Consider the following 24,325-nt stretch of genomic DNA (forward strand, 5'->3'; position numbering starts at 1 on the left):
ATGCACTGTCCTGTCACCATTTGAGGAGGCCACGAGGATGGTGAGCAGTGACAGTGCATGCATCAGTGACACTGTCCCCCTTGTCCACCTGTTGGAGCACACGCTGCGTGGAATAATGAACAGGGCACGTGAGGCAGAACAGAGGCAGGAAGAGGAGGAATTCCTTAGCTCTCAAGTTCCCTTTTATCCAGACAGTGTTCCTGCGTGCCCACCGATCACACAGGAAGAGGAGTAGGAGGAGGAGGAGGATTGTGTCAGCATGGAGGTGGAGCCTGGCACTCAGCATCAGCAGCAGTCTTTAATGGATCCTTTACAGTCCCAAGAAACCCATGGACTTGTACGTGGCTGGGAGGAGGTGGCTGCGGATAATGTCGTCCTTAGTGACCCAGAGGACTCCGGACCGAATGCCTCAGCAAACCTATGCTGCATGGCCTCCCTGATCCTGTAAAGCCTGCGGAAGGATCCTCATATTCGTGGTATCAAGGAGAGGGATCAATACTGGCTGGCAACCCCCCTTGATCCACTTTACAAGAGGAAGCTTGCAGACCTTATTTTGCCGTCGCAGAGGGAGCAAAGGATGAAACATCTTCGGGAGGCCTTGCAGAAAGGTCTGTGCAACGCGTTCCCAGAGACTGAGGGGTTACAAACTCCTGTTCCTAGACAACGTGTTGCCGAGGCTTCGGTCAGTCAAAGAAGGAGCGGTGGAGAAGGTGGCCATCTGACCGATGCGTTCAGATAATATTTTAGTCCGCAGCCCCAAGGTATGATCGGTTCCAGCAACCATCGCCAGCGTCTGTTTTACATGGTGCAGCAATACCTAGGGGCAAAATCTGACTTGGACACCTTTCCCACCGAAAATCCTCTGGGTTACTGGGTCTTGAGGATGAATCACTGGCCAGGGCTTGCACAGTATGCAATTGAGCTACTGGCCTGTCCTGCATCCAGCATTCTTTCAGAACGTACATTTAGTGCTGCTGGAGGCTTTGTAACTGACCGACTCAGTCGATCGACTGACCTTCATAAAAATGAATCAGTCTTGGATCACCACCAGATACCAAGCACCTGATGCTGATGTAACCGAATAATTTTTTTTTGAAATGTTAGATCCCTTCAAGACTGCCTATGCTGATGCTGAGTGACTATCCTGTTATGCTGAGTGACTATCCTCTTCCTCCTCATTGATCATGCTGATAGCTTGTAAGAATATTTTTGTTTCTGGGCGCCTGCAATTCTTTGCAGCAGGGCTCGTTCCTGCGCTCCAACTAGAGTATCTGTGAGGGGTTGCAGTGTTGTGGCACCAGTGCCTAAGGCCCAATTTTTCAGCCCCTGTTTAACAGGGGCGTGTAATTACAATTTTTGATGCAATTCTTTGCAGCAGGGCTCGTTCCTGCACTCCAACTAGAGTATCTGTGAGGGGTTGCAGTGTTGTGGCACCAGCACTAGTGCCTAAGGCCAAATTTTTCAGCCCCTGTTTAACAGGGGCGTGTAATTACAATTTTTGATACAATTCTTTGCAGCAGGGCTCGTTCCTGCGCTCCAACTAGAGTATCTGTGAGGGGTTGCAGTGTTGTGGCACCAGTGCCTAAGGCCATAATTTTTCAGCCCCTGTTTAACCGGGGCGTGCAATTACCATTTTTGATGTAATTCTTTGCAGCAGGGCTCGTTCCTGCGCTCCAACTAGAGTATCTGTGAGGGGTTGCAGTGTTGTGGCACCAGTGCCTAAGGCCCAATTTTTCAGCCCCTGTTTAACAGGGGCGTGTAATTACAATTTTTTATGCAATTCTTTGCAGCAGGGCTCATTCCTGTGCTCCAACTAGAGTATCTGTGAGGGGGTGCAGTGTCTTGGCACCAGCACCAGTGCCTAAGGCCCAATTTTTCTGTCCCTGTTCAACAGGGACATGTAATTACAATTCTTGATCTAATATTTCACAGCAGGGCCCGTTCCAGTGCCCACCAAGAGTAACTGAGGACTTACAATGTTGTGGCACCAGCAAAACCACCACCACCACCAAAGGCCCAATTTTTCTGCCCCTGTTCAACAGGTGCATGTAATTACAATTCTTGATCTAATATTTCACAGCAGGGCCCGTTCCAGCACCCACCAAGAGTAACTGTGAGGACTTACAGTGTTGTGGCACCACCACCAAAGGCCCAATTTTTCTGCCCCTGTTCAACAGGTGTATGTAATTACAATTCTTGATCTAATATTTCACAGCAGGGCCCGTTCCTGCGCCCACCAAGAGTAACTGTGAGGACTTACAGTGTTGTGGCACCAGCACCAGTGCCTACGGCCCAATTTTTCTGTCCCTGTTCAACAGGGACATGTAATTACAATTCTTGATCTAATATTTCACAGCAGGGCCCATTCCAGCGCCCACCAAGAGTAACTATGAGGACTTACAGTGTTGTGGCACCACCACCACCACCAAAGGCCCAATTTTTCTGCCCCTGTTCAACAGGTGTATGTAATTACAATTCTTGATCTAATATTTCACAGCAGGGCCTGTTCCAGCGCCCACCAAGAGTAACTGTGAGGACTTACAGTGTTGTGGCACCACCACCACCAAAGGCCCAATTTTTCTGCCCCTGTTCAACAGGTGTATGTAATTACAATTCTTGATCTGATATTTCACAGCAGGGCCCGTTCCAGCGCCCACCAAGAGTAACTGTGAGGACTTACAGTGTTGTTGCACCAGCACCACCACCTTCACCAAAGGCCCAATTTTTCTGCCCCTGTTCAACAGGGGCATGTACCGTATTTATCGGCGTATAACACGCACTTTTTTCCCCCTAAAATCAGGGGAAAGTCGCAGGTGCGTGTTATACGCCGATCCCCGCCGATCCCGAGCTGTCACATTTTCAAAATCGCGGACCGCGATTTGAAAATGGCGCCGCCGGAGCCGAAGTACACAGAGCCGGTCCTCGGCTCTTTCCGGCGGCTCTCGTTTACTTTCGGCTCCACTCGTAGTCCCGAGCGGAGCTATCCGAACCTACTCGGATAGCTCCGCTCGGGACTACGAGTGGAGCCGAAAGTAAACGAGAGCCGCCGGAAAGAGCCGAGGACCGGCTCTGTGTACTTCGGTGCCGGCGGCGCCATTTTCAAATCGCGGACCGCGATTTTGAAGCCCTGGAAGCAGGGACAGGGGATCCCAGGCTGCACTGGGGCAAGGCTGCACTGGGGAAGGCTGCACTGACAAGGCTGCACTGGGGAAGGCTGCACTGACAAGGCTGCACTGACAAGGCTGCACTGGGGAAGGCTGCACTGACAAGGCTGCACTGGGGAAGGCTGCACTGACAAGGCTGCACTGGGGAAGGCTGCACTGACAAGGCTGCACTGACAAGGCTGCACTGACAAGGCTGCACTGGGGAAGGCTGCACTGACAAGGCTGCACTGACAAGGCTGCACTGGGGAAGGCTGCACTGACAAGGCTGCACTGACAAGGCTGCACTGGGGAAGGCTGCACTGACAAGGCTGCACTGGGGAAGGCTGCACTGACAAGGCTGCACTGACAAGGCTGCACTGACAAGGCTGCACTGACATGGCTGCACTGACAAGGCTGCACTGAGAAGGCTGCAATGAAGGGCATTTAAATGTAAGTTTTTTTCCCTTCAACTTCCCTCCTAAAAGTTTTTTTTCCTTAAAATTCCCTCCTAAATTGGGGTGCGTGTTATACGCCGGTGCGTGTTATACGCCGATAAATACGGTAATTACAATTCTTAATTTAATATTTCACAGCAGGGCCCTGTGAGAGCTTACAGTGTTGTGGCAACACCAACACCTAAGGCCACAATTTCTGCAGAGTATTTAGGGCAGGCCCCTACTTTCAAACATCCAACTTAAAACAACTCCTTCTTGCAAACAGAAGGAGACAACAGGAAGTGAGATGAAATCTACCCCTAGGAAGGGAAATTCTCTCCTGTAAGAGTTAATATGGGAAAAACGTTTCTCCTTTCCACTGATGCTTTATCACCAATTCTTGTTTCACTAAAAACCCCAAATTTTCCAAAAACATTTGTCATTGTGACAGAAAGTGAGGTGAAATCTTCTGGGGAGAAGCACAGACAGCAAAACAAACAGATTCTACTTAACAACAAACCCAAAGTCCCTGTCTTGTTTGCACCGCCTGTATACTGCTGTTCAGAGTATACAGGGCCTGGGGGCCCCACGCCTTTCCTTTTTTTAATTTGGGTGCGGGGTTCCCCTTAATATCAATACAAAACCCAAAGGGCCTGGTAATGGACTGGGGGGGGGGGGTACCCATGCCGTTTGTCTCACTGATTTTCATCCATATTGTCGGGACCCGACATTACATTAAAGCCGCAAGCAGTTTTAAATGACTTTTATTCCTTTAAAAATGTCATTTTGTGCAGGGACTGTTCTAAGCATGGGAAACATGCGCCACTTTACAGGCATACTATAGACACCCCCCAGGTATGATATTTAAAGGAATATTTCACTTTTTTTTCACTTTAAGCATCATTAAAATCACTGCTCCCGAAAAAACCTCAGTTTTTTAAACTTTTTTTTGCATTGATACATGTCCCCTGGGGCAGGACCCGGGTCCCCAAACCCTTTTTAGGACAATACCATGCAAATTAGCCTTTAAAATTAGCACTTTTGATTTCGAACGTTCAAGTCCCATAGACTTCAATGGGGTTCTAACGTTCGTGCAAAGTTTCAGGCCGTTCGCAGGTTCTGGTGCCAACCAAACTGGGGGGTGTTCGGCTCATCCCTAATAAGCGGGGACAGGGGGCCCCAGGATCTCCTATTGCCCGGGTGCCCCATGAGTTGTCAGTCCGCCCCTGGCAGTAAAGCATGCTTTTTATACTCACTGTGGAACCTAAGGGGTTAATCCTCTGCATTATGTAGAAAGGCTGTTTGATCCTGTCTTCTCTGGTCCTCCCCTTCTTTCACTGCCTCCTAATAATTTCTTGATAACACAGACTCTATGGAGTCAGGCTGCACATGCTCAGTTTGGTGTGTATTGCTAGAGAGTTTTTGTTTTCTTGGGAGGATGAATGTGATCAACGCAGGGCCAATCAGCATTGTCCAGACAGAGGGTCAGGGGTCCTGCAGTCTAATAGGACAGTCAGAAAACTCAGTCTACAAGCTTTAACCAGCGCTTGGCTGGACACTGATAGAAGTCACAAGACTGCTCTAACTGCTAATGAGAAAAGGTATTTAGCAGTTTATATTTACTAAAACTATTGCATTTCTGTGTACTGTGGGAGACCAGATATAGTGAATGCAGGGTCCTGGGTTTAGTAATGTTACCGGTCTCAAATGTGAGCGAATGAGAGACAATAAATGTAGAATGATGAGAAAATGAGAGCAGTTTTATCCTGTCATGCTGTGGATTGGGGATGGGTGAACGGTTCGGCATAGGTTCGGGCCGAACTTTGGTTGTTCGAACGTTCTGCGAACAACGAACATTATGTGGTGTTCGCGACAAATTCGAAAGCCGTGGAACCCTGTTAAAGTCTATGGGACACTACCATGAAAAAACAAAAGTGCTCATTTGAAAGGCTTATATGCAAGTTATTGTTATAAAAGGTGTTTGGGGACCTGGGTCCTGCCCCAGGGGACATGTATCAATGCAAAAAAAAGTTTAAAAAACGGTAGTTTTTTTCAGGAGCAGTGATTTTAATAATGCTTAAAGTGAAACAATAAAAATTAAATATTCCTTTAAATATCTCGCCTGGGGGGTGTCTATAGTATGCCTGTAAAGTGGCGCCGTTTTCCCGCGTTTAGAACAGTACCACAGCAAAATTACATTTCTAAAGGAAAAAAAGTAATTTAAAACTGATCGTGGCTGTAATGAATTGTCAGGCCTCGGCATTATAGATAAAACTCATTAAAAAAAAACAGCATGGGTTCCCCTCCCAGTCCATTACCAGGCCCTTTGGGTCTGGTATGAATATTAAGGGGAACCCCGCACCAAAAATTAAAAATAAATTGCGTGGGGGTCCCCCCAAGATCCATACCAGGCCCTTCAGGTCTGGTATGGATATTAAGGGGAACCCTGTGCCAATTTTTTTTTAAAAACGGCGTAGGGGCCCCACCAAAATCCATACTAGACCCTTCAGGTCTGGTATGGATTTTATTGGGGAACCCTGCACCAAAATTAAAAAAATGGCATAGGGGTCCCCCCAAAATCCATACCAGACCCTTATCCGAGCACGCAACCTGGCAGGCCGCAGGAAAAGAGGGGGGGACGAGAAAGCACCCCCCCCTACTGAACCATACCAGGCCACATGCCTTCAACATGGGGAGGATGCTTTGGGGTCCCCTCAAAGCATCTTGTCCCCATGTTGATGGGGACAAAGGCCTCATCCCCACAACCCTTGCCCGGTGGTTGTGGGGGTCTACGGGCAGGGGACTTATTGAAATCTGGAAGCCCCCTTTAACAAGGGACCCCCCGATCCTGGCCTCCCCCCATGTGAATTGGTAACGGGTACATTGTACCCCTATCATTTCATTTCATTTCATTTAAAAATAAAAAGTAAAATAAATAATAATAATAAAAAAAAATTTAAAGCACTCTTTCCTGTCGAGCTCGCGTACAGAAGCGAACACATACTCTGTCCTGTCGGGCTCGCATAAGAAAACGGTGTTAAAATCACACATGTGAGGTATCTCTGCAATCTTTAGAGCAAGAGCAATAATTCTAGCACTAGACCTCCTCTGTAACTCAAAACTGGTAACCTGTAGAAATTTGTAAACGTCACCTATGGAGATTTTTAAGGGTCAAAGTTTGTTGCCATTCCACGAGCGGGCGCAATTTTGAAGCGTGACATGTTGGGTATCAATTTACTCGGCGTAACATTATCTTTCACAATATTTAAAAAAATGGGCTACCTTTACTGTTGTTTTATTTTTTTTTAATTCCAAAAATGTATTTTTTCCCAAAAAATTGCGCTTGTAAGACCGCTGTGCAAATAAGGTGTGACATAAAGTATTGCAACAAGCACCATTTTATTCTCTAGGGTGTCTGAAAAAAAGAAATATATGTAATGTTTGGGGGTTCTAAGTAATTTTCTAGTAAAAAAAAAATATTTTAACTTGTAAACACCAAATCTGAAAAATAGGCCCAGTTCATAAGTAGTTAATCTTTGTCTAGAAATGTGATTTTCACTGGCGCTAATCTCAGCTTTGAATTGTGATTCTCACTGGTGGTAATCTCATCTTTGAATTGTTTTCATCATTGTATTTTTGTAGTATATTATAATGATTTTATACATATGGTAATGATTATGTGTAATATACTTTATATCATGATAACTTTCTATTGTTTAAAACTGTTAGGGTCTGTGTCTACTGCTTCTCTTTCCGTAGAAGTCAATGGGAATGCAAAGCAGCTGAAAGTTGGCTGATGCAGTGAAAGATCTCTTAACTGTCTCCATCAATGCAAGTGGAATGCACTAGGAAAGTAAACTGCATTTGCCCAATGGGATTATGTAGTTGGAGCTTCAAAAAAATAGGAGAAAGACAATGTAACACTGTGACTGTTATATTCATACAGCCAACCTTGATGAGCCATGTGCTAATATAATGGTGGGGCTTATATGTTGCTTTCCGGTTGGTCAACTTATACCACCTTTTCAGGCACTATTTTGTTTACAAGTTTAAATCAGATTTTTTGCTAGAAAACTACTTATAAATCCAAAAAATTAGATACATTTTTAAGCAGAGAACCTAAGGAATAAAATGGCAATTGAGTTATGTCACACGATATTTGTGCTGCAGTTTTTCAAGCGGTATTTGTGCTGCGGTTTTTCAAACACAATTTTCTGGGGAAAAATACACTTGAAATAATGAAACAAAAACAAAACACAATATATACCCCATTTTTTTTTGTAAAATATGAAAGATGATGTGAAGTTATGCCGAGTAAATAGATACCTAACATGTCATGTTTTAAAATTGCACACGCTCGTGGAATGGCAACAAATTACGGTAATTAAAAATTTCCAAAGGCGACATTTCAACATTTTTACAGGTTACCTATTTAGAGTTACAGAGGAGGTCTAGTGCTAGAATTATTGCTCTTGCTCTAAAGTTCACGGCGATACCTCACACGTGTGGTGCAAACACTGTTTACATATGGGTATGTGACGTACACATGTGTTCACCTCTGCGCGCGAGCACAGAGGGATGGGGGGGGGCTTTATCTTTTTCTTATTTATTTTATGTTTTATTTTGTATTTTTACACTGTCTCTATTATTTTTTTTATCACTTTTATTCCTATTACAAGGTATGTAAACATCCGTTGTAATCGAAAGAAGGATGACAGGTCCTCTTTATAGACAAAACTGGGGTCAAAAAGACCATAAATCTCTCCTTTACCTTTAAAAGCAAAAGAAAAAAAAATATGTTTACTTCTGCCCTAGGTTGGAAGTGACATCATAATGTTGCTCCGGTTCTCCAAGGCCATGGAGGCAATTAGAGACAATCTAGCCTCTGTGACCAGCCGGCTGCACTGTTGGATCATTTCTCGGGCACACCTCCCGCCGCTTTGAAAAAGCAATCCAGTGGCTAATGAGCTGCTTAGACCATTTTCATGAGAAAGTCTGCCGGTGGCTGAAAACAAAGATAAAGGGGTTATGCCTGATAGTTTCAGTCATAACGCTGATAAACCACTTGCAAACTGCAATGTATATATACATATTGCAGTCGGCAAGTGGTTATTATCTGTACAGGAGCAAACATCCTCCATACTTGTGATCCATTTGCATCATAGTGCAGAGCTCTTTTACTGCCACCCCATTTTTCATCTCAGGTAGAATTTCAGCAGAACTCCGCTTTAAAGTGGTTGTTAACCTGTTTGCACTACCAGCACTGCCTCCTTTTGTAGTATCCCCTCTGTGTGTGATTTACAAAAAAAAATGCTGCAGATACCTAATTTCAGAGCACAGATCGCAATCACATGACCAGCCTGATCTCTCCTTTCCTCAGATGCAGATGCAGCGAGAGGGGCCGAGATTGCCCCACTGACGTCAGTCAAGAGGGGAGGAGGAGAGATCCGGCCGGTCATGTGATCACGATCTCCCCTCTTAAATTAGGTATTTGCAGCATTTTTTTTATAAATCACACACAGAGGGGTATACTGCAATAGGAGGCAGTGCTGATGCTCACACAGGAGCACAGAGGAGAGCAAGCAGCAGGCTGCGGATGATGGAGGCACATAAACTGACCAGGGTGTCAGGGCTCAGCAGCCATGATACACCGTGGTCAGTTTACAGAGGGGAGGGTAGAAACTGGCAGGATCAGCCAGGTATTTTAGGTGTTACAGGGGGACAAATGACACAGGACAAGCACTGTGTCATATAAAATGCTTTAAAGGAGCATGATCCATTTTTTTCTTTTTTTGGGGGGGTTAAGACCCCTTTCTCACTGGGGCGCTTTTCAGGCATTTTAGCACTAAAAATAGCGCCTGTAGAGCACCTGAAAAGCGCCTCTCCTGTCTCTGCAGTGTGAAAGCCCGAGGGCTTTCACACTGGGGTGGTGCGTTTGCAGGACAGGAAAAAAAGTTCTGCAAGCAGCATCTTTGTGGTGGTGCAGGAGCACTGTATACACTGCTCCCAAAATGCCCTGCCCATAAATAGGGCAGCCCTGCCGAAGCGCCTGCAAAGCGCTTCAGCAGCGCTGCAACACGGGCACTTTTAACCCTTTCCTTTGCCGCTAGTGGGGGGTTGAAAGCGCCCCACTAGCAGCCAAAAAGCACCGCTATAACAGCGGTAAAGCGCCGCTAAAACTAGCGACGCTTTATCGCTAACGCTGGCACCGCCCCAGTGTGAAAGGGGTCTAACAAATGCTTTAATGTTGTTCATTTACATTCAAGCTCAGTTCAAACAGAATTTCAAAATATACATCTACAAACTTAAAGATTATAAAAAAACAACACAAACACATTAAAGAGAAAACAATTCATTTTATTTACTTCATCATTAACCTGACAGTATGCACATTAAGATCAACATAATTATATATGACTCTTAGGACCAGCATAAAGAAAACAAATAACAACTAAAAGTCATGACTTAGTGACTAATCAGCAATACACACCATCAGGATTATTCAGGAAAGTATTGCAAACTGAATTACAATACATAAGGGCTTATTCAGATGAGCAAAAAGCAGCATCTTATTGATACAACTTATGCCCTGTACACACGGTCAGATTTTCCTATGAATGTTGGAGCTGTCACTCAGACATATCGCAAATGAATGTCAATTTCTCCAACCTTAAAAAAATACAATACTGGATCTGTATTATTTTCAAAAGCACACAAATTTTCTATATTTAATTTACCCAGGTCCCATAGCCCATGTGGGCTGCTATAGTTTTATGGTCACTGTACGTTGAACTGTTTTACTAAATAACCTCCACGGTATATTGCTTAGTTAAAACACAAAGAAAAGAAAGAATAGCCAGATAAACCTTTCATATTAATGTAACATACACCTTTCAATTGAAAATAAGCACCCCAACATACAATTGTGCCCAACAGACTGAGGAATGTGAGAAGAAATCATTTGTTGATCAATCCATATGCTGCTTAGAACCTTATAATGGTCCGAATCCTAAAGTCAGAAAGAAGGGGAGAAATTTTATTTGCAGTGTTTAGGATTTAAGTATCATATACAGTATTTTCAGTACAATGAGAGCATATTATAAAGAAACAAAGGTCTACATTTTACTATGAATATGCTGTTCATTTACTAGGAAATGTATTCATGCCATTGTTTTAATCCCTTGATTGCAATGAGATGGTTTATGTATTTGTAAATTTCTTTATTTAAAAGATTGTACTAAATTTTAAAATCTGTGTTAAATATTGGAGCTTGTATTTCATGTTAACTCTGTTTATTAGTTTGTCCTTTCATGGTTGGTGACAATTTTCTGTAGACTAAAGAGTGGGTCTTACAAAATGATTTATTTCAACACAACTTAATAACAAAATCACAAGTCGGAACAGGGAGCAGGTAACTAAATAATGCCCAGCATCCGTCACTAGTTACAGGTCCTTCTCCGTTGAAAATCTGAATGGGAGAATGTCTCCACTCAGCGCTGCCAACCCAACAAATATTATTTGTACTGGCCCAGGGGGCAAATGCCTCTCTGCCCCAGCCCAGTCCTCCCTAGATTCACCCATGTATGTCGTACCATATAGTTTACACATATATCTAAACAATTATAAGCAAAATGTTAAACTTCACAAAGTTTTATACTAAGTATATATTAGGGTTCGGTTTGATATACACACCCTTTTCCACTGCGGAGTAGCTCAAATGCTTCATTGATTTGATCCAGTTTCAATTCACTGCTAACCATAAAGCTAAGATTGATTTTCTTCTTCATATAATCATCCACAAGCTTGGCGACTTCATCACCTTTGAAGCCTAAAAAATGAAATTATCATTAGTGTAATTGTATTTTTCCTCTGCAATATTCGGGTTCAATGAATAGGCAAAGTTTTCTTTTTAACTCTAGCCAAGTCTTGCTTTATGTCTTTTTGTGATTCGGCACTGCGTCGCTTTAACTGGCAATTGCAACGTGCAACGTTGTAGCCAAACAAAACTGATGTCCTTTTTTCCCACAAATAGAGCTTTCTTTTGGTGGTATTTGATCGCTTCTGCGTTTTTTATTTTTTGCGCTATAAACAAAAGAAGAGTGACAATTTTGAAAAAAATATATAAAAAAACTATTTTTTTCCTCAGTTTAAGCCGATATGTATGCATGGAAAAGAAAAATCGTTGGTGTTGCTGCCAGAGGGCGGAGCAGGTTGTGGTGCAGTCAGACAGGGGAGTGCGGAGTTGGCGGAGGGCTTTTGTTTTGCTCTGTACACTGTACCCAGGATTTTTCACCTTGCTGGCTGTTGTCACACGCGGAGCTGGTGAGAGAGACAATACCTGCATGTGATTGTGCACCATTTTGCACACTGATTTTTCTTTTCCATGCAGACGAATGAGGGGGAAACACTTGAAGAAAGCTGCCCCAAGAGAGAAGGAGCAAGAAAGGGAAGAACAGTTAATGGAAGACAAGAAAAGGAAAAAAGAGGATAAGAAAAAGAAAGATGCTGCTCAGAAGATCGGGAGTCATTCAGAGGCAATCTATGTGGGAAGAGAGGTGACATCTGGCTGAAGCATATAAAGACCTTGGCAGGGGTATATGCCACAAGCGGATACGATCTCCTTAAAAAAGAGATCAATGTAGCTGGTAAGCGGCAGCTATTATCCAGATGGAGGAATCTCTTTCTATCCCTGATCACTTCTTCTGAGGTGTTTTTTCAGTTTGTCACTAATAACCAGTGCACTGAGGACATTATACATTTGGGATTAATCATATTGCTCTTGATGAGGACTTTTTGCTAATCAGAACTGCACTCAGGACATTTTCAGAGATACATTGTGCAGTCTAATGTATAGTACAGTTGTTCGGATCATTTCACGTATATGGCTATCTTAGGGATTCGTGTCAAGTTTTTCACTTAGGGTAACCACATTTTTTATTTACAAAAGTTAGATTTTTTATTATTTTCCTGGTTTAATCACATGTTGCGCAGCTTTTTCCTTACGATATTATTGAACTGTGTGTATCTCACATTTGAGCTGCAGCAGAATTTACTGTTTATGCTATTAATTCTAGCAGATTTGTTTACGAGACAGCGCTGTATCTTCACCCTTGACATTACAACACACATGACAGAGATCACTGATCTCGATGAGAGAGAGCAATGATCTCTGTCCTGTCACTAAGCAGAACGGGGAAATGCTTTGTTTACAAAAGCATCTCCCCGTTCTACCTCTCCGTGACATGATCGCGGGCACCCGGGGGACATCGAGTCCGCGGGACCCGCGGTCATGGTAACGGAGAACGCGGCGGGCGCACGCCCCACTTCTTAAAGGGGACGTACCTGTACGCCCTTTTACCCATAAGTGCCATTCTGACGACGTATATCGGCGTGCACTGGTCGGGAAGCTGTTAAAGAGTAAGGCTGGCCATACATGGTCGAATTTTGAAAGAATTTTCTTTTGAAAATAAGAAATTTTGTGAGTTTTGTGATCCGATGGTGCCAACATTGATTTCGAAATTCGACCAACCAAGCCTTCAATTTCTCCTCCTGTTGCTACAGAAAATAATTTTCGTGGCTGGGAATCTTCTTTTCTGATTACATTTCTCACACGATTCTCCCATCATTGATTAGAAAATCGTTCAACCCATGTATGGCCTGCCTAACTCAAATTTTGTTGAGAAAAAAATACCCTTCTGGGTGATGTGCTTTTTAAAGCTGCAATCATTCCAAATATTGCATAGCAATAAGAAAATAGCCCTCTATGTACAGAGACTTTATGTGCAGCAAAATGTCCAGGAAGCCATATAATAAGAGTTAAAGAATATTTTACCCCAGCATTTCATGTTCCTGATATGTGCCTGCTGTACCATGCACTTGTAGTATCCTTTTCTCTTTGTATCGGTCCCTTTGTATCAGTCCCTTTGTGTGAAATTACTGGTGTTCCTGTCAGTCCCTATGCTTCCCTATTAAAAATTGACCACACTAAGTGTGAGAGCACATCGTGGTCAGTACTCTAGCTATGCTGGGAACGCAGCCTATTTTCCTCCAATGATTAGACTTGTCCTGACACGACCCCCCCCCCCCCGCACAGCCATTCACTCGAAAGTTAAGTATGCTGCTGTCTCTCCTCCCCCCCAGCTCTTTTGCAGCTGAGAACAGAGGGAATGTGATCACTTATAAACAGGTGGGAAAAAGGTATTTACAGGTATAATGTTTTTTTATACCTATATACAAATGTTTTGCCTTTCATTTCTATTTTTAAACTGAATGGGTTGTTTTACGAGGGGGGGGGGGGGGTTACATACACTTTAAAAAGCTATTGTTTTATTCAAATGTATATTAGAATATCTTGCAATAAAATGTATATGTCAAGTGGTAACTGATTACAAACACAGGAGTTCTAGACAGTATGATGGAACCTATCACCAGTATGGCTCTGATGATACCGATGCGTTTCGAGGTTGAGTCTCTTCTTCAGGGGTGTGAACAGGTAGGATCAAAAAACATATTTTTGCAATATCCTATATTCATTAAGAGTCAAGGATGGACCAATTGATAATAATGGGAGTAGCCTAATTGATGTAAATGTGGGATAGTAAAAAAAAAAAACAGCCATAGGGACAAGCAGAGAAGAAATCAGCATGTGTGGTTGGCAGACATCTCTAGACAGAATCTTAGTAAAGTCCTTCCTAGGAAGAATTAAAATGACACATTCTAAATGTACACATAAAGCTACAGATGACACACAGGTAAAATGTAACAATACCTCCAAATACAGATCCTTTCAATGTCCGACCTGTCAGTAGCATGAGTGGATCAAGGGGAATTCGCTCATTTGGAGATGATATGCCAAGGACTGCAGTCACACCACTACCACAATATGTAGATTGCAATGCATTCATCTGAAAAATTATTTAAGTATACTTGTAAGAGTGTACATACAGTACCAAGAACTGTGCATGTTACTAACCAATGTTACCATGGTCATTTGAAGACCTTTCCTGGACTGAAACAGATTAATATGCTTGTAAAAGTTTTTAGTATATGAAAGGGCTGATTCAATTAACTTAAAACCCTAGTTCACTGAATCAGCCCTTTCATGCCAGAACATTAGTTCCTATAGTGTGTCAAGTATACAGTTACTTATTTACCAATACTAGGATCACCTGGCTCGCAATAAGGAAAGTCCATGCCAATTTTGACATATTGAGGACCATTTTCCCTTATGCCTAACTAAGTTTATAGTAATTACTGTCATGTCCTGTCAACTGTCAAGACCTCCATTCCTGTTTCATACTGACCAAACTAGGCATGGAAGCAGATCATTCATAATGGGGTTTGCTGATTTACTTCTTGCTTGGCAGCTATGAAGTCAAATTTCTGTTGCCACACCTACATACCATCCCTTCACAATTTGAGTGACAGTGGTTCCTTGCAGAAGTTGCGCTCTCTGTAGAGTAGATAAAAGGCCCTCAGTGCTGCATGGAGAAGAGCCAACCTAGCATTCATGTGACTGGCAATAAAAAGCACACAATAAGGTCATTTCCTGATTTTTTTCCCTATTTTCAACTAGATGAATTGGTTAGTGAACGTTTAAGGTTTTATATTATTGTTTATTAGAAAAGTATTTTGAAGTTTACAAGGATAACATAGTAGAAAAGACATTCCACGGGTAAAAAATAAAATAAGCATCAGTGCAATTGTAGTACATATTTTCCAATGGCATAAAGTGTGTCTATATGATACATCATAAACAGTCAAAAAACTTTAATACTTGTAGCATTGATAACCAATGCAGACAGCCATGGAGGTATTCAAGCACCACCATAGCAGCATAATTCTTTTAGGAGTAATTGGATGCAGAAAAAGAAAAAGGATAAAACATACTGTGACATCCTCAAAGATGCATGTGGAATGGCAGGGAGTTGGAGTTCAAGAGTAAAAAAAGAAACACACAGAAAAACAGAGTACAAAACCTAGAAAGAGAACTAAAAAAAAAGGGGAGGGGGGGGGGGTTCAGGGAGGCCACTCAGCAAGTTCCAATTCAAGACATATATCAAGTATTTCAAGTATTCAATGCTAAGTAAGTGTCCCAGAGAGCCCACATACAGTAGCATTAAACATAGGTAAAATTACACTCTACAGAATAGCTTCCAGCTCCCCTCACAGATATTTTTCCAATACTTACAACTAATGTGGTACAGGCACAATTCCCTGAGGGGGTTAGCTTACAGTCTCACAGTCCCATGTGGTGGAGCGTTTCCTAATTTACAAGGATGCAGACCGCATCCTCTACTCCCTGTATCTTTGGATATCTTGTGAAGGATCCGTTGGAGTGACCAAACTGTTTCATAAATGGAAGGAGGATTTACTGCCCTTGCTGATGATGATTGGGAAGAGAGGATTTAACAATATATCCCTCTGATGATATCATCAAGGAATAGATACATCCAACTCAAATTCATTCACAGTGCATACTATACACTGCAAAGATTCACAAGAATATACCCTGCTCAAACTGATAGATGTCATAAATGTACTACTGAGCTGGGTACATTCTTACATGTAGTCTGGTCCTCTTCTCTCATTAAACAGTTTTGGTCAGAATGGTTGCTATAATCAATTCCATAGGCAACTTAAATATAGGAATTGACCCTCTTATCTGGCTTCTGGGAATATGTGATAACGTCACTCCTAACACACATAAGAGACTGTTTGTATTCTATGCCTCATTTTATGCCAGGAAGGCTATTTTAACTAAGTGGAAGCAGCCCGAACCCCCTGCTCACCAGATGGATGTGACCTCTTTATTTAAAAAGAAGGTCTAATGCGCTTTTGGGAACTCCTGGATAGGATATCCTAGATTACCAGATGACTCCTTTGTACTATGATCTCCTCTCCACCAAAATATCCTGCACCATGCAGTAGAAATGCGTGCGCACGTGCCCCCTGGTGGCCAAAAACGGGTAGGATGTACCCATACGGGGTTTCGCCCAGGAGAGCCATTCTGCCGCAGTATATCTGCATGAGCCGGTTACTGTTTTTTCTACTACCAATTTATATATGTTTTTTTCATTACACTTTATGTATATTTTCACGTCATGAATGATATCTATTTGATAAAAGGTAATATTGCACTTTATGCACATATTCACGTTAGTTCATGGTATTGACATATAAGGAATAATCACTCAGCGCTCCCTATCACATAATCTTATTTCATATTGTTACGGTGGCTAGAAGCTTGATTATTGCCAGATGGAAACAGACATCTTCCCTTACAATCTGACACTTACTGCATTGTATTAAGGAGGTGAGGTCCATGGAACATCTCACAACTAGACTATGAAACATTTTACCTATGTTTTTTTTTTTTAACAGAAGATTTTGTATTTGTCTCCAGAAGGAGAGATAGTTTACATACAAATTACAGTGTAGCTCTACAATACAGAATATAACAGTGAATAGTGCCATGTGCACAAGAAGACATAGGGGGTTATTTACTAAAGGCAAATCCACTTTGCACTACAAGTGCAAACTACAAGTGCAAAGTGCACTTGAAATTGCACTGAAAGTGCATTTGGAAGTGCAGTCGCTGTAGATCCGAGGGGGACATGCAAGGAAAATAAAAAAAAAACAGCATTTTAGCTTGCACATGATTGGATAATAAAACCAGCAGAGCTTCCCCTCATTTCAGATCTTTCCCTCAGATTTACAGCGACCGAACTTTCAAGTGCACTTTCAGTGCAATTTCAAGTGCACATTGACAGGTTCACTGTTTTTTGGGGGAGCAGCTTTGTACAAAAGGTATTAGTATTTTTATTGCTTGGCACAAGGTTTTTTTTCTTTCACACCGTAAGAATATGTGTTAAAAAAAATTTAGATTTTTCCCCACACCTTGGATAGGAGATGTGTTAATGGTTCAAGGTAAATAGAGGTTTTGGCTAGCTTAGAAAGTAGGGAATTTAAGGATAGGTTTATCTTTCAAAAAATAACAAATGCACATTTTGTGCAGTGTGTTTCAGCTGTTATATCTGCATTTTGTAAAAGAAAACTATTTTTATATGTACAGTTGTTTATTTGTTCTAATGCTTTATTTTCAGAGTACATTGAGACATTAAAATGTGTAAATTTTCAATAAAAACTGGAAAAATGGGGGTAGTCTAAAACTTTTGACCTGTAGTGTATATATCTGAGATTAGGTTTTTCAAGAAGGACCTTCTACATATATTCTTTTAATAGGGGTCAAGCAAACAAATACAAGATCTCTCATGAGGTACTGAGCAAAATAGTGGATATGAAGGCAAATAGAGGATGCTGGAAGAATTAATTTATCCTCAAGTTTAGGAAATGGCAACAGCTGAAGCATGTGGTGATCAACTATATCTCCAAATTTAAACAAAGACTTTGGTTCCCAGGACAATATCACTGATTTATGTAATTTATCAGAAATACTTGGATTACATAAGAAATAAGGGAATTTCCGTAGAGGTCAGGCAAAATCTATCTTTTTGTGCTTTGCCATGTGAAGTTTGCATCAAAGCCAACAAAGTAGAGTCTAAGTCTGCATAGTGAGAGCCCCAAAGAAAGGAATTGGGGTATACAGAAGCTAGCCACAAGTTTTCCAGCTCCGTCCAACTGCATGACCAATACGTTGCCCAAGAAGTCAGATGCCTAAGATGCGCTGGGTAAGAATACTTACTATTATCAGGTACGTTTAAGGTTTTAAAAGATGCATCTGCTTTGTTATGACTTTACAAGTACTTTAAATTTACCAATGCCACCTATTAAATTTGATTCCACAGCGGGGGCGGCCCGTCCTCTCCACCCCCTATATGCAATAGATAGATTCATGCATAGCATTCATGTGTCCGGCCCCTTTTGGGTCACCGGGCATTTGAATTAGAGCGGCCAGGTTTTTTTTGAAGAACCTGATTAGAGCCGTAGGCTCTAATAGGTTTCAAAATAGGGTGGACTTGGGACGCAGAGCATTGCGTCTGGAGACCACGCAGGTGTGTTGCAACAATGTATGAAAATTCACTGTTGCAACATTGATCCTCCTCCCGGCCAATCGGGAAGCAGGTATGAAACCTGTTTGCCGACTGGCCAAAACGTCAGGCGAGTCTATTGGACTCCTAGCGCCGGGAGGAGGAGAGAGGAGACACCGCAGAAGCTGCTCCAAGAGAGGACACCGGTTCCCGGAGCAGCTTTCCCTGAGCCCTCCACGCTCTCACTGCTTGCATCCAGGGTAAGGACAGAGGGTGGTGGTGGGGGGGCTGTGCTATTGCCGCGGGGAGTAGTGCCGCGACCCGGGGGGGGTTTGCCGGCCCCCCCAAAAAAAACCACCAGCCGCCACTGATCCACAGTATAAATTTATCTGAACAAGCTAATTTGTAGAATTGTATTTGTAGTTGTATTTCACAGCCAATGCGCTTGCAACCAACCTGTTTTCCAAAGTGTATGCACCTGTAATTAATTACCGTGAATATTTTTCTCAAAATTGAAATAATTTTATAAGATTTATTTTCATTATTTTTTTTAAATCATTATTTAAAATGTTTATTCAGTATTAATTCTAATTTCTAATATTTTTATTAATGCTTACCAATTGGTACTGGTGAACAAACATGAAATGTAGGGATGCGCCGAACACCCCCCTGTTCGGTTCGCATCCAGAACATGCGAACAGGCAAAAAATTAATTCAATCATGCGAAAAAGTCTATGGGACACGAACATGAGAAATCAGAAGTGCTCATTTTAAAGGTTAATATGCAAGTTATTGTCATAAAAAGTGTTTGGGGACCTGGGTCCTGCCCCAGGGGACATGTATCAATGCAAAAAAAAGTTTTAAAAACAGACGTTTTTTCGGGAGCAGTGATTTTAATATTTTAATAATGCTTAAAGTGAAACAATAAAAGTGAAATATTCCTTTAAATTTCATACCTGGGGGGTGTCTATAGTATGCCTGTAAAGTAGCACATGCTTCCCGTGTTTATAACAGTCCGAGAGCAAAATGACATTTCTAAAGGGAAAAGAAGTCATTTAAAAGTACTATCGCTAGTGCCGGCTATTAATGAATTGTCGGTCCCGACAATACACATAAAAGTCATTGAAAGTCATTGAAAAATAAAAAAAAAAATACGTAGGGGGTCCCCCAAAATTCCATTACCAGCCCCTTCAGGTCTGGTATGGATATTAAGGGGAACTCTGTGCCAAAATTTTTAAAAAATGGCATGGGGTTCCCCCCAAAAATCCATACCAGACCCTTTAACAGGGGGACACCCAGATCCCGGCCCCCCCACCATATGTGAATTGGTAAGGGGTACATTGTACCCCTACCATTTCACAAAAAGAAAGTGTCAAAATGTTAAAAAACCACAGGAGACGGCTTGGGACAAGTCCTTCATTAACCTCCCTGGCGGTATGAATTTTTCAGATTTTAGGTGCTGAAAGCGGTACAATTATTTTGCATGGAAATTTGGCGTTTTATATTGCAGGCCTGTAATTCTTAGGAATAACACACTTAAATCTGTCCAAACAAGAGTCTAGTAGACATCCAAGGTATGATAAAGTTTGAAACAAAAATCATAAATTATAATATAATAAATAACTCTAAATAATTATAACAAATAATAATATAATAATAATAAAAATTATTCAATAATGTAATCAAATCAAAAACACTGAAATTTGCTCAGTTGCAGAATTGTCACTGTCATTACTTTCAGTGTTTGATGACGAATTTCCCTACAAATCACTATCGCTTGATTCTGCAAGTGATTCTAATTTATTATCGCTGTTTTCTAGCTGGTCTAAAACCATTTTTGATGTAAAGGGACACTTTTTGGTTGTTATGGACAATCTCCAGTTTCCAGACAGAAAGAACAGTTTTTATAATATAAAACTGCATGCAGGACACTGGACAAACCACTAGGGACAAAGGGGATGTGTAATTATTTTATACAGTACTGTAATCTATAAGATTACAGTGTACTGTATGTATTGTATGTTGTTAATATTTAGAATTTGGCGTCGCAACGCTCGCAGGGAACGGAGCTCAGCACTCGGCACTGTGAATTGAGCGAGATCACAGCTCGCAGACACAGCGGGGAGACATCGCAGGATCCAGGGGACAAGGTAAGTTACTTTGCCTGGATACTGCAATGCAATCCCGAGTCTGGCTCGGGGGTTACCGCTTTTGGTACTGAAATTTCACCCCGAGCCAGACTCAGGAATACAGCCAGGGAGGTAAAAATAAAAAAATAAAAAAAAGATTCCAGCGATTTAATCCAAAAAATCCATGCTCCTACTCCAGCGATGTAACCTAATTCTCGATCTCCAGTGATGGATGATCTCCAACGACTCCAGCGAGGAACATGCACAGGATCCTGCCTCCACCGGAGGCGCCCAGCCAATGACGCGGCGCCAGCTTGACAGCTCTTATGTAGCTGAGGGCGGGGCCACCCATCACGTGACCCCGTCCCCCTCTGACTAGGGGAAATGCCGGGGTTTCCCAGTGACGTGTACGGGTGACCCCGCCCCCCTCTGATGCAACGGGAATCCTGCGTGTTCCTCGCTGGAGTCGCTGGAGATCATCCATTGCTGGAGATCGAGAATTGGATAACATCGCTGGAGTAGGAGCATGGATTTATTGGATTACCTGGCTGGAATCTCTTTTTTATTTTTTATTTTTTTATTTTTAATAAAGGACTTGTCCCAAGCTGCCTCCTGTGGTTTTTTTAACATTTTGACACATTCTTTTTGTGAAATGGTAGGGGTACAATGTACCCCTTACCAATTCACATGGGGGGGGCGGGATCTGGGTGTCCCCTTTGTTAAAGGGGGCTTCCAGATTCCGATAAGCCCCCCGCCCGCAGACCCCCACAACCACCGGGCAAGGGTTGTGGGGATGAGGCCCTTGTCCCCATCAACATGGGGACATCCTCTCAAAGTTGAGGGCATGTGGCCTGGTACGGTTCAGGAGGTTGGGGGGCACTCTCTCGTCCCCCCCTCTTTTCCTGCAGCCTGCCAGGTTGCATGCTCGGATAAGGGCCTGGTAATGGAATTTTGGGGGACCCCGACACATTTTTTTTTTAATTACTTTTTTCAATGACTGCAATATGACTTCTGTAATATGTACATTAGACACACCTGACCACTGCACTCTGTGTTACCTACTCTTGAAATGCACTCTGTATATTACAAACTTTTGACTCCTGCACTCTGTACATAAGTTTTAAACACCTCCCACTGGTAGTTTAAATTTTACCACACAAATTTCTCATGATGATCCCAATGGCACATAAATATTATTCTTTCTTAGAAAGTTTACATACAATCAATCAATATATCCTCCACTCTTAAATCTTTAACCAAAAGTGCTGCCTGACAGCAGATACCACAAGATGCTTGCTACAACTTCTTTTATTTAGAAAAGCCACCTCTACCCTGTCTGAAATTACTTTTATTGCATTTTTGTTTTGCCAGCCATGTGATTAGCCTGCACAGTGGGCAAAGAATCACAATTGCCCAAGTGCTACTCATTGTCCAATGTGCAGGCAGGTGACACAGGAAGCTGCAAAGTTGAACCAGGAAATACTAGAGCTATCTTCCTGGTCACACTGTGCGGGAGATTTATTAAAACTTGTGCACACAGAATCTGGTGCAGCTGTACATGGTAACCAATCACCTTCTAACTTCAGCTTGTTCAATTTGGCTTTGACACTGAGGCCGGGTTCACACTGGTGGGACACGACAGTTGTACCACTTTGGATCCGACTTTGACCAGCGACTTGAAGTCCGACATGCGTCTGACTTCAATGAACAGGGATCCGACTTTGATCCCCAACAATACTAGGCACTGTGCCTGGTATGAATCTTTACGGGGAACTCCACGCACAATGTAAAAAAAACGGCATGGGTTCCCCCTCGGGGAGCATACCAGGCCTTTCCGTCTGGTAGGGATTTTCAGGGGAACCCCCACACTGAAAAAACGGTGTAGGGGGCCCCCCCGAAATCCATACCAGACCTTTATCCGAGCACACAGTCCGGCAGGTCAGGAAAGGTGAGGACAAGGGCCTCTTCACGACATATTCATATGGTAGTTTGTACTTTGGCCACAAGATGCCGACACCTCCAGTGATATTCATTGGGGTAAGGTATTTTTTGTATCCAAATTCTTTTTATTCATTATTTATATGGTAGTTTGTATTTTGGCCACAAGATGCCGCCACCACTGGTAACCACCGCTGCTCTGTCTCTACATTTTTTATTTAATGATCACCCATATTTCGATTGTTTTATAATAAGATTTGTTTTGAGGATATTTTTATCTTTGATTCAAGTCCTTTGCCTAAACTGAGTATTACTACTATCTAATATATCAATCTCTTTGAGATATATTACTTCCGGTTCGGAAGGTCATACTTCCTGTCCTCTGATTTCTGCTTGTCCGGTTCTGTTGTTCCTATAAATACACGTCAGTTTGCGTCATAACTACGCCCCTGAAGACGCATGTTGATGACGAAACGTTGGGGCGATGATAGAGACTGGCGACGCAGGACGCGGTGGGACAGTGACACGGCGGCCATCTTTGTGGTTAGAAGTGCTGGACACTTCACACTGCTGTATACCTTCTTACTAAATGTGAGTGGTTTTTATCTTTTCAATAAATCATCCTTGTTTATGGAGATTGTGCAATGAGCATTTTCTTTTTATTCCCTACGTACCACGATCTTGAGGTGCATATGCATACTAGAGTATACTTGGTTTAATATCCAGCTACCAAAAGGAGATCTAAAGCCTTCCATTTAGTTCAGAGGGGAATATGTTGGTGCTACTCCATTAGAAGATCGTTGGTTTATTCTATGAAGACTGCCTTTTTTCTACACACGTGTATAACCCATACATTGATGGTAAGGGTCAGTTTGTTTGGGTGTTGGTGACGGTGTTTTCATCTCTCTTCTGTGTCTCCTTTCAATATGGATCTCGCTGATTAGAGTATTATTTCTTCCTGACGGAGAGGACTTTTGTTTGGCCATATTTATTTTGGTTCTTATTGGGACATTTTTACATTAATATTTTTAGCGCTGCACCATTCCTATTGATACCTCTTCCCAACAACCCTGGGCGTTGGTTGTCGGGGTCTGCGGGTGGGAGGACTTATCAGAATCTGGAAGCCCCCTACCCATTTACCTACAAAAAAAAATTCAAAAATAAAACACATTACACATTTTTTTAAAGTAATTTATTAAAGCAGCTCCATCGTCTCTTCTGATCTCTTCTCCCCTCTCCGTCTCTTCTGCCTCCTCTGCTGACGTCTTCTCCCATCTCCGGGTCTTCTCCGCTCTCCGGGTCTTCTCCCTGTCTGCTGTCTTCTGCATCTGTTGGGTCTTCTCCGCTATCTTCTCGCTCTTTTGCTGGGTCTTCTCCGCTGTCTTCTCCCTCTGCTCTTCTTCCGATGTTGACTTGATGCTCTCTCTCTCTAATGCCGGGTGCGCGGTGTGCCACTACTTAAATTGGCATGGGGGAGGGTCACCGGAGGCCCCCCTTATGACGTCACCGCCCATCATGCTCCAGGAGGTGACGTCATAAGGGACGGGGCCTCCAGGATGACGTCACATGGTGACCCCATGCCAATATAAGTAGTGGCACACCGTGCACCTGGCATTAGAGTGGGAGAGAGCATCGAGTCTACATCGAAAGAAGAACAGAGGTAGAAGACAGTGGAGAAGACCCAGCAAAAG

General features: G+C 42.6%; 1 protein-coding gene across 1 annotated transcript in view; it reads right to left on the minus strand.

Moving 5' to 3' along the window:
* Nucleotides 1–9,913: 9,913 nt before the first annotated feature.
* The window catches only part of LOC141110051 (NADP-dependent alcohol dehydrogenase-like), a 39,178-nt gene continuing 24,766 nt past the window's right edge, over nucleotides 9,914–24,325 (minus strand). Inside the window, exons 7-9 of the mRNA XM_073601287.1 lie at nucleotides 14,346–14,481; nucleotides 11,270–11,405; nucleotides 9,914–10,586 (exon numbers count right to left, since the gene is read on the minus strand). Of these exons, the coding sequence (XP_073457388.1) occupies nucleotides 10,562–10,586; nucleotides 11,270–11,405; nucleotides 14,346–14,481 (297 nt within the window). The 3' untranslated portion in view covers nucleotides 9,914–10,561. The remainder of the gene's footprint in view (nucleotides 10,587–11,269; nucleotides 11,406–14,345; nucleotides 14,482–24,325) is intronic.

This window comes from Aquarana catesbeiana, linkage group LG01, assembly GCF_042186555.1.
Source record: "Aquarana catesbeiana isolate 2022-GZ linkage group LG01, ASM4218655v1, whole genome shotgun sequence".
Taxonomy (NCBI): domain Eukaryota; kingdom Metazoa; phylum Chordata; class Amphibia; order Anura; family Ranidae; genus Aquarana; species Aquarana catesbeiana.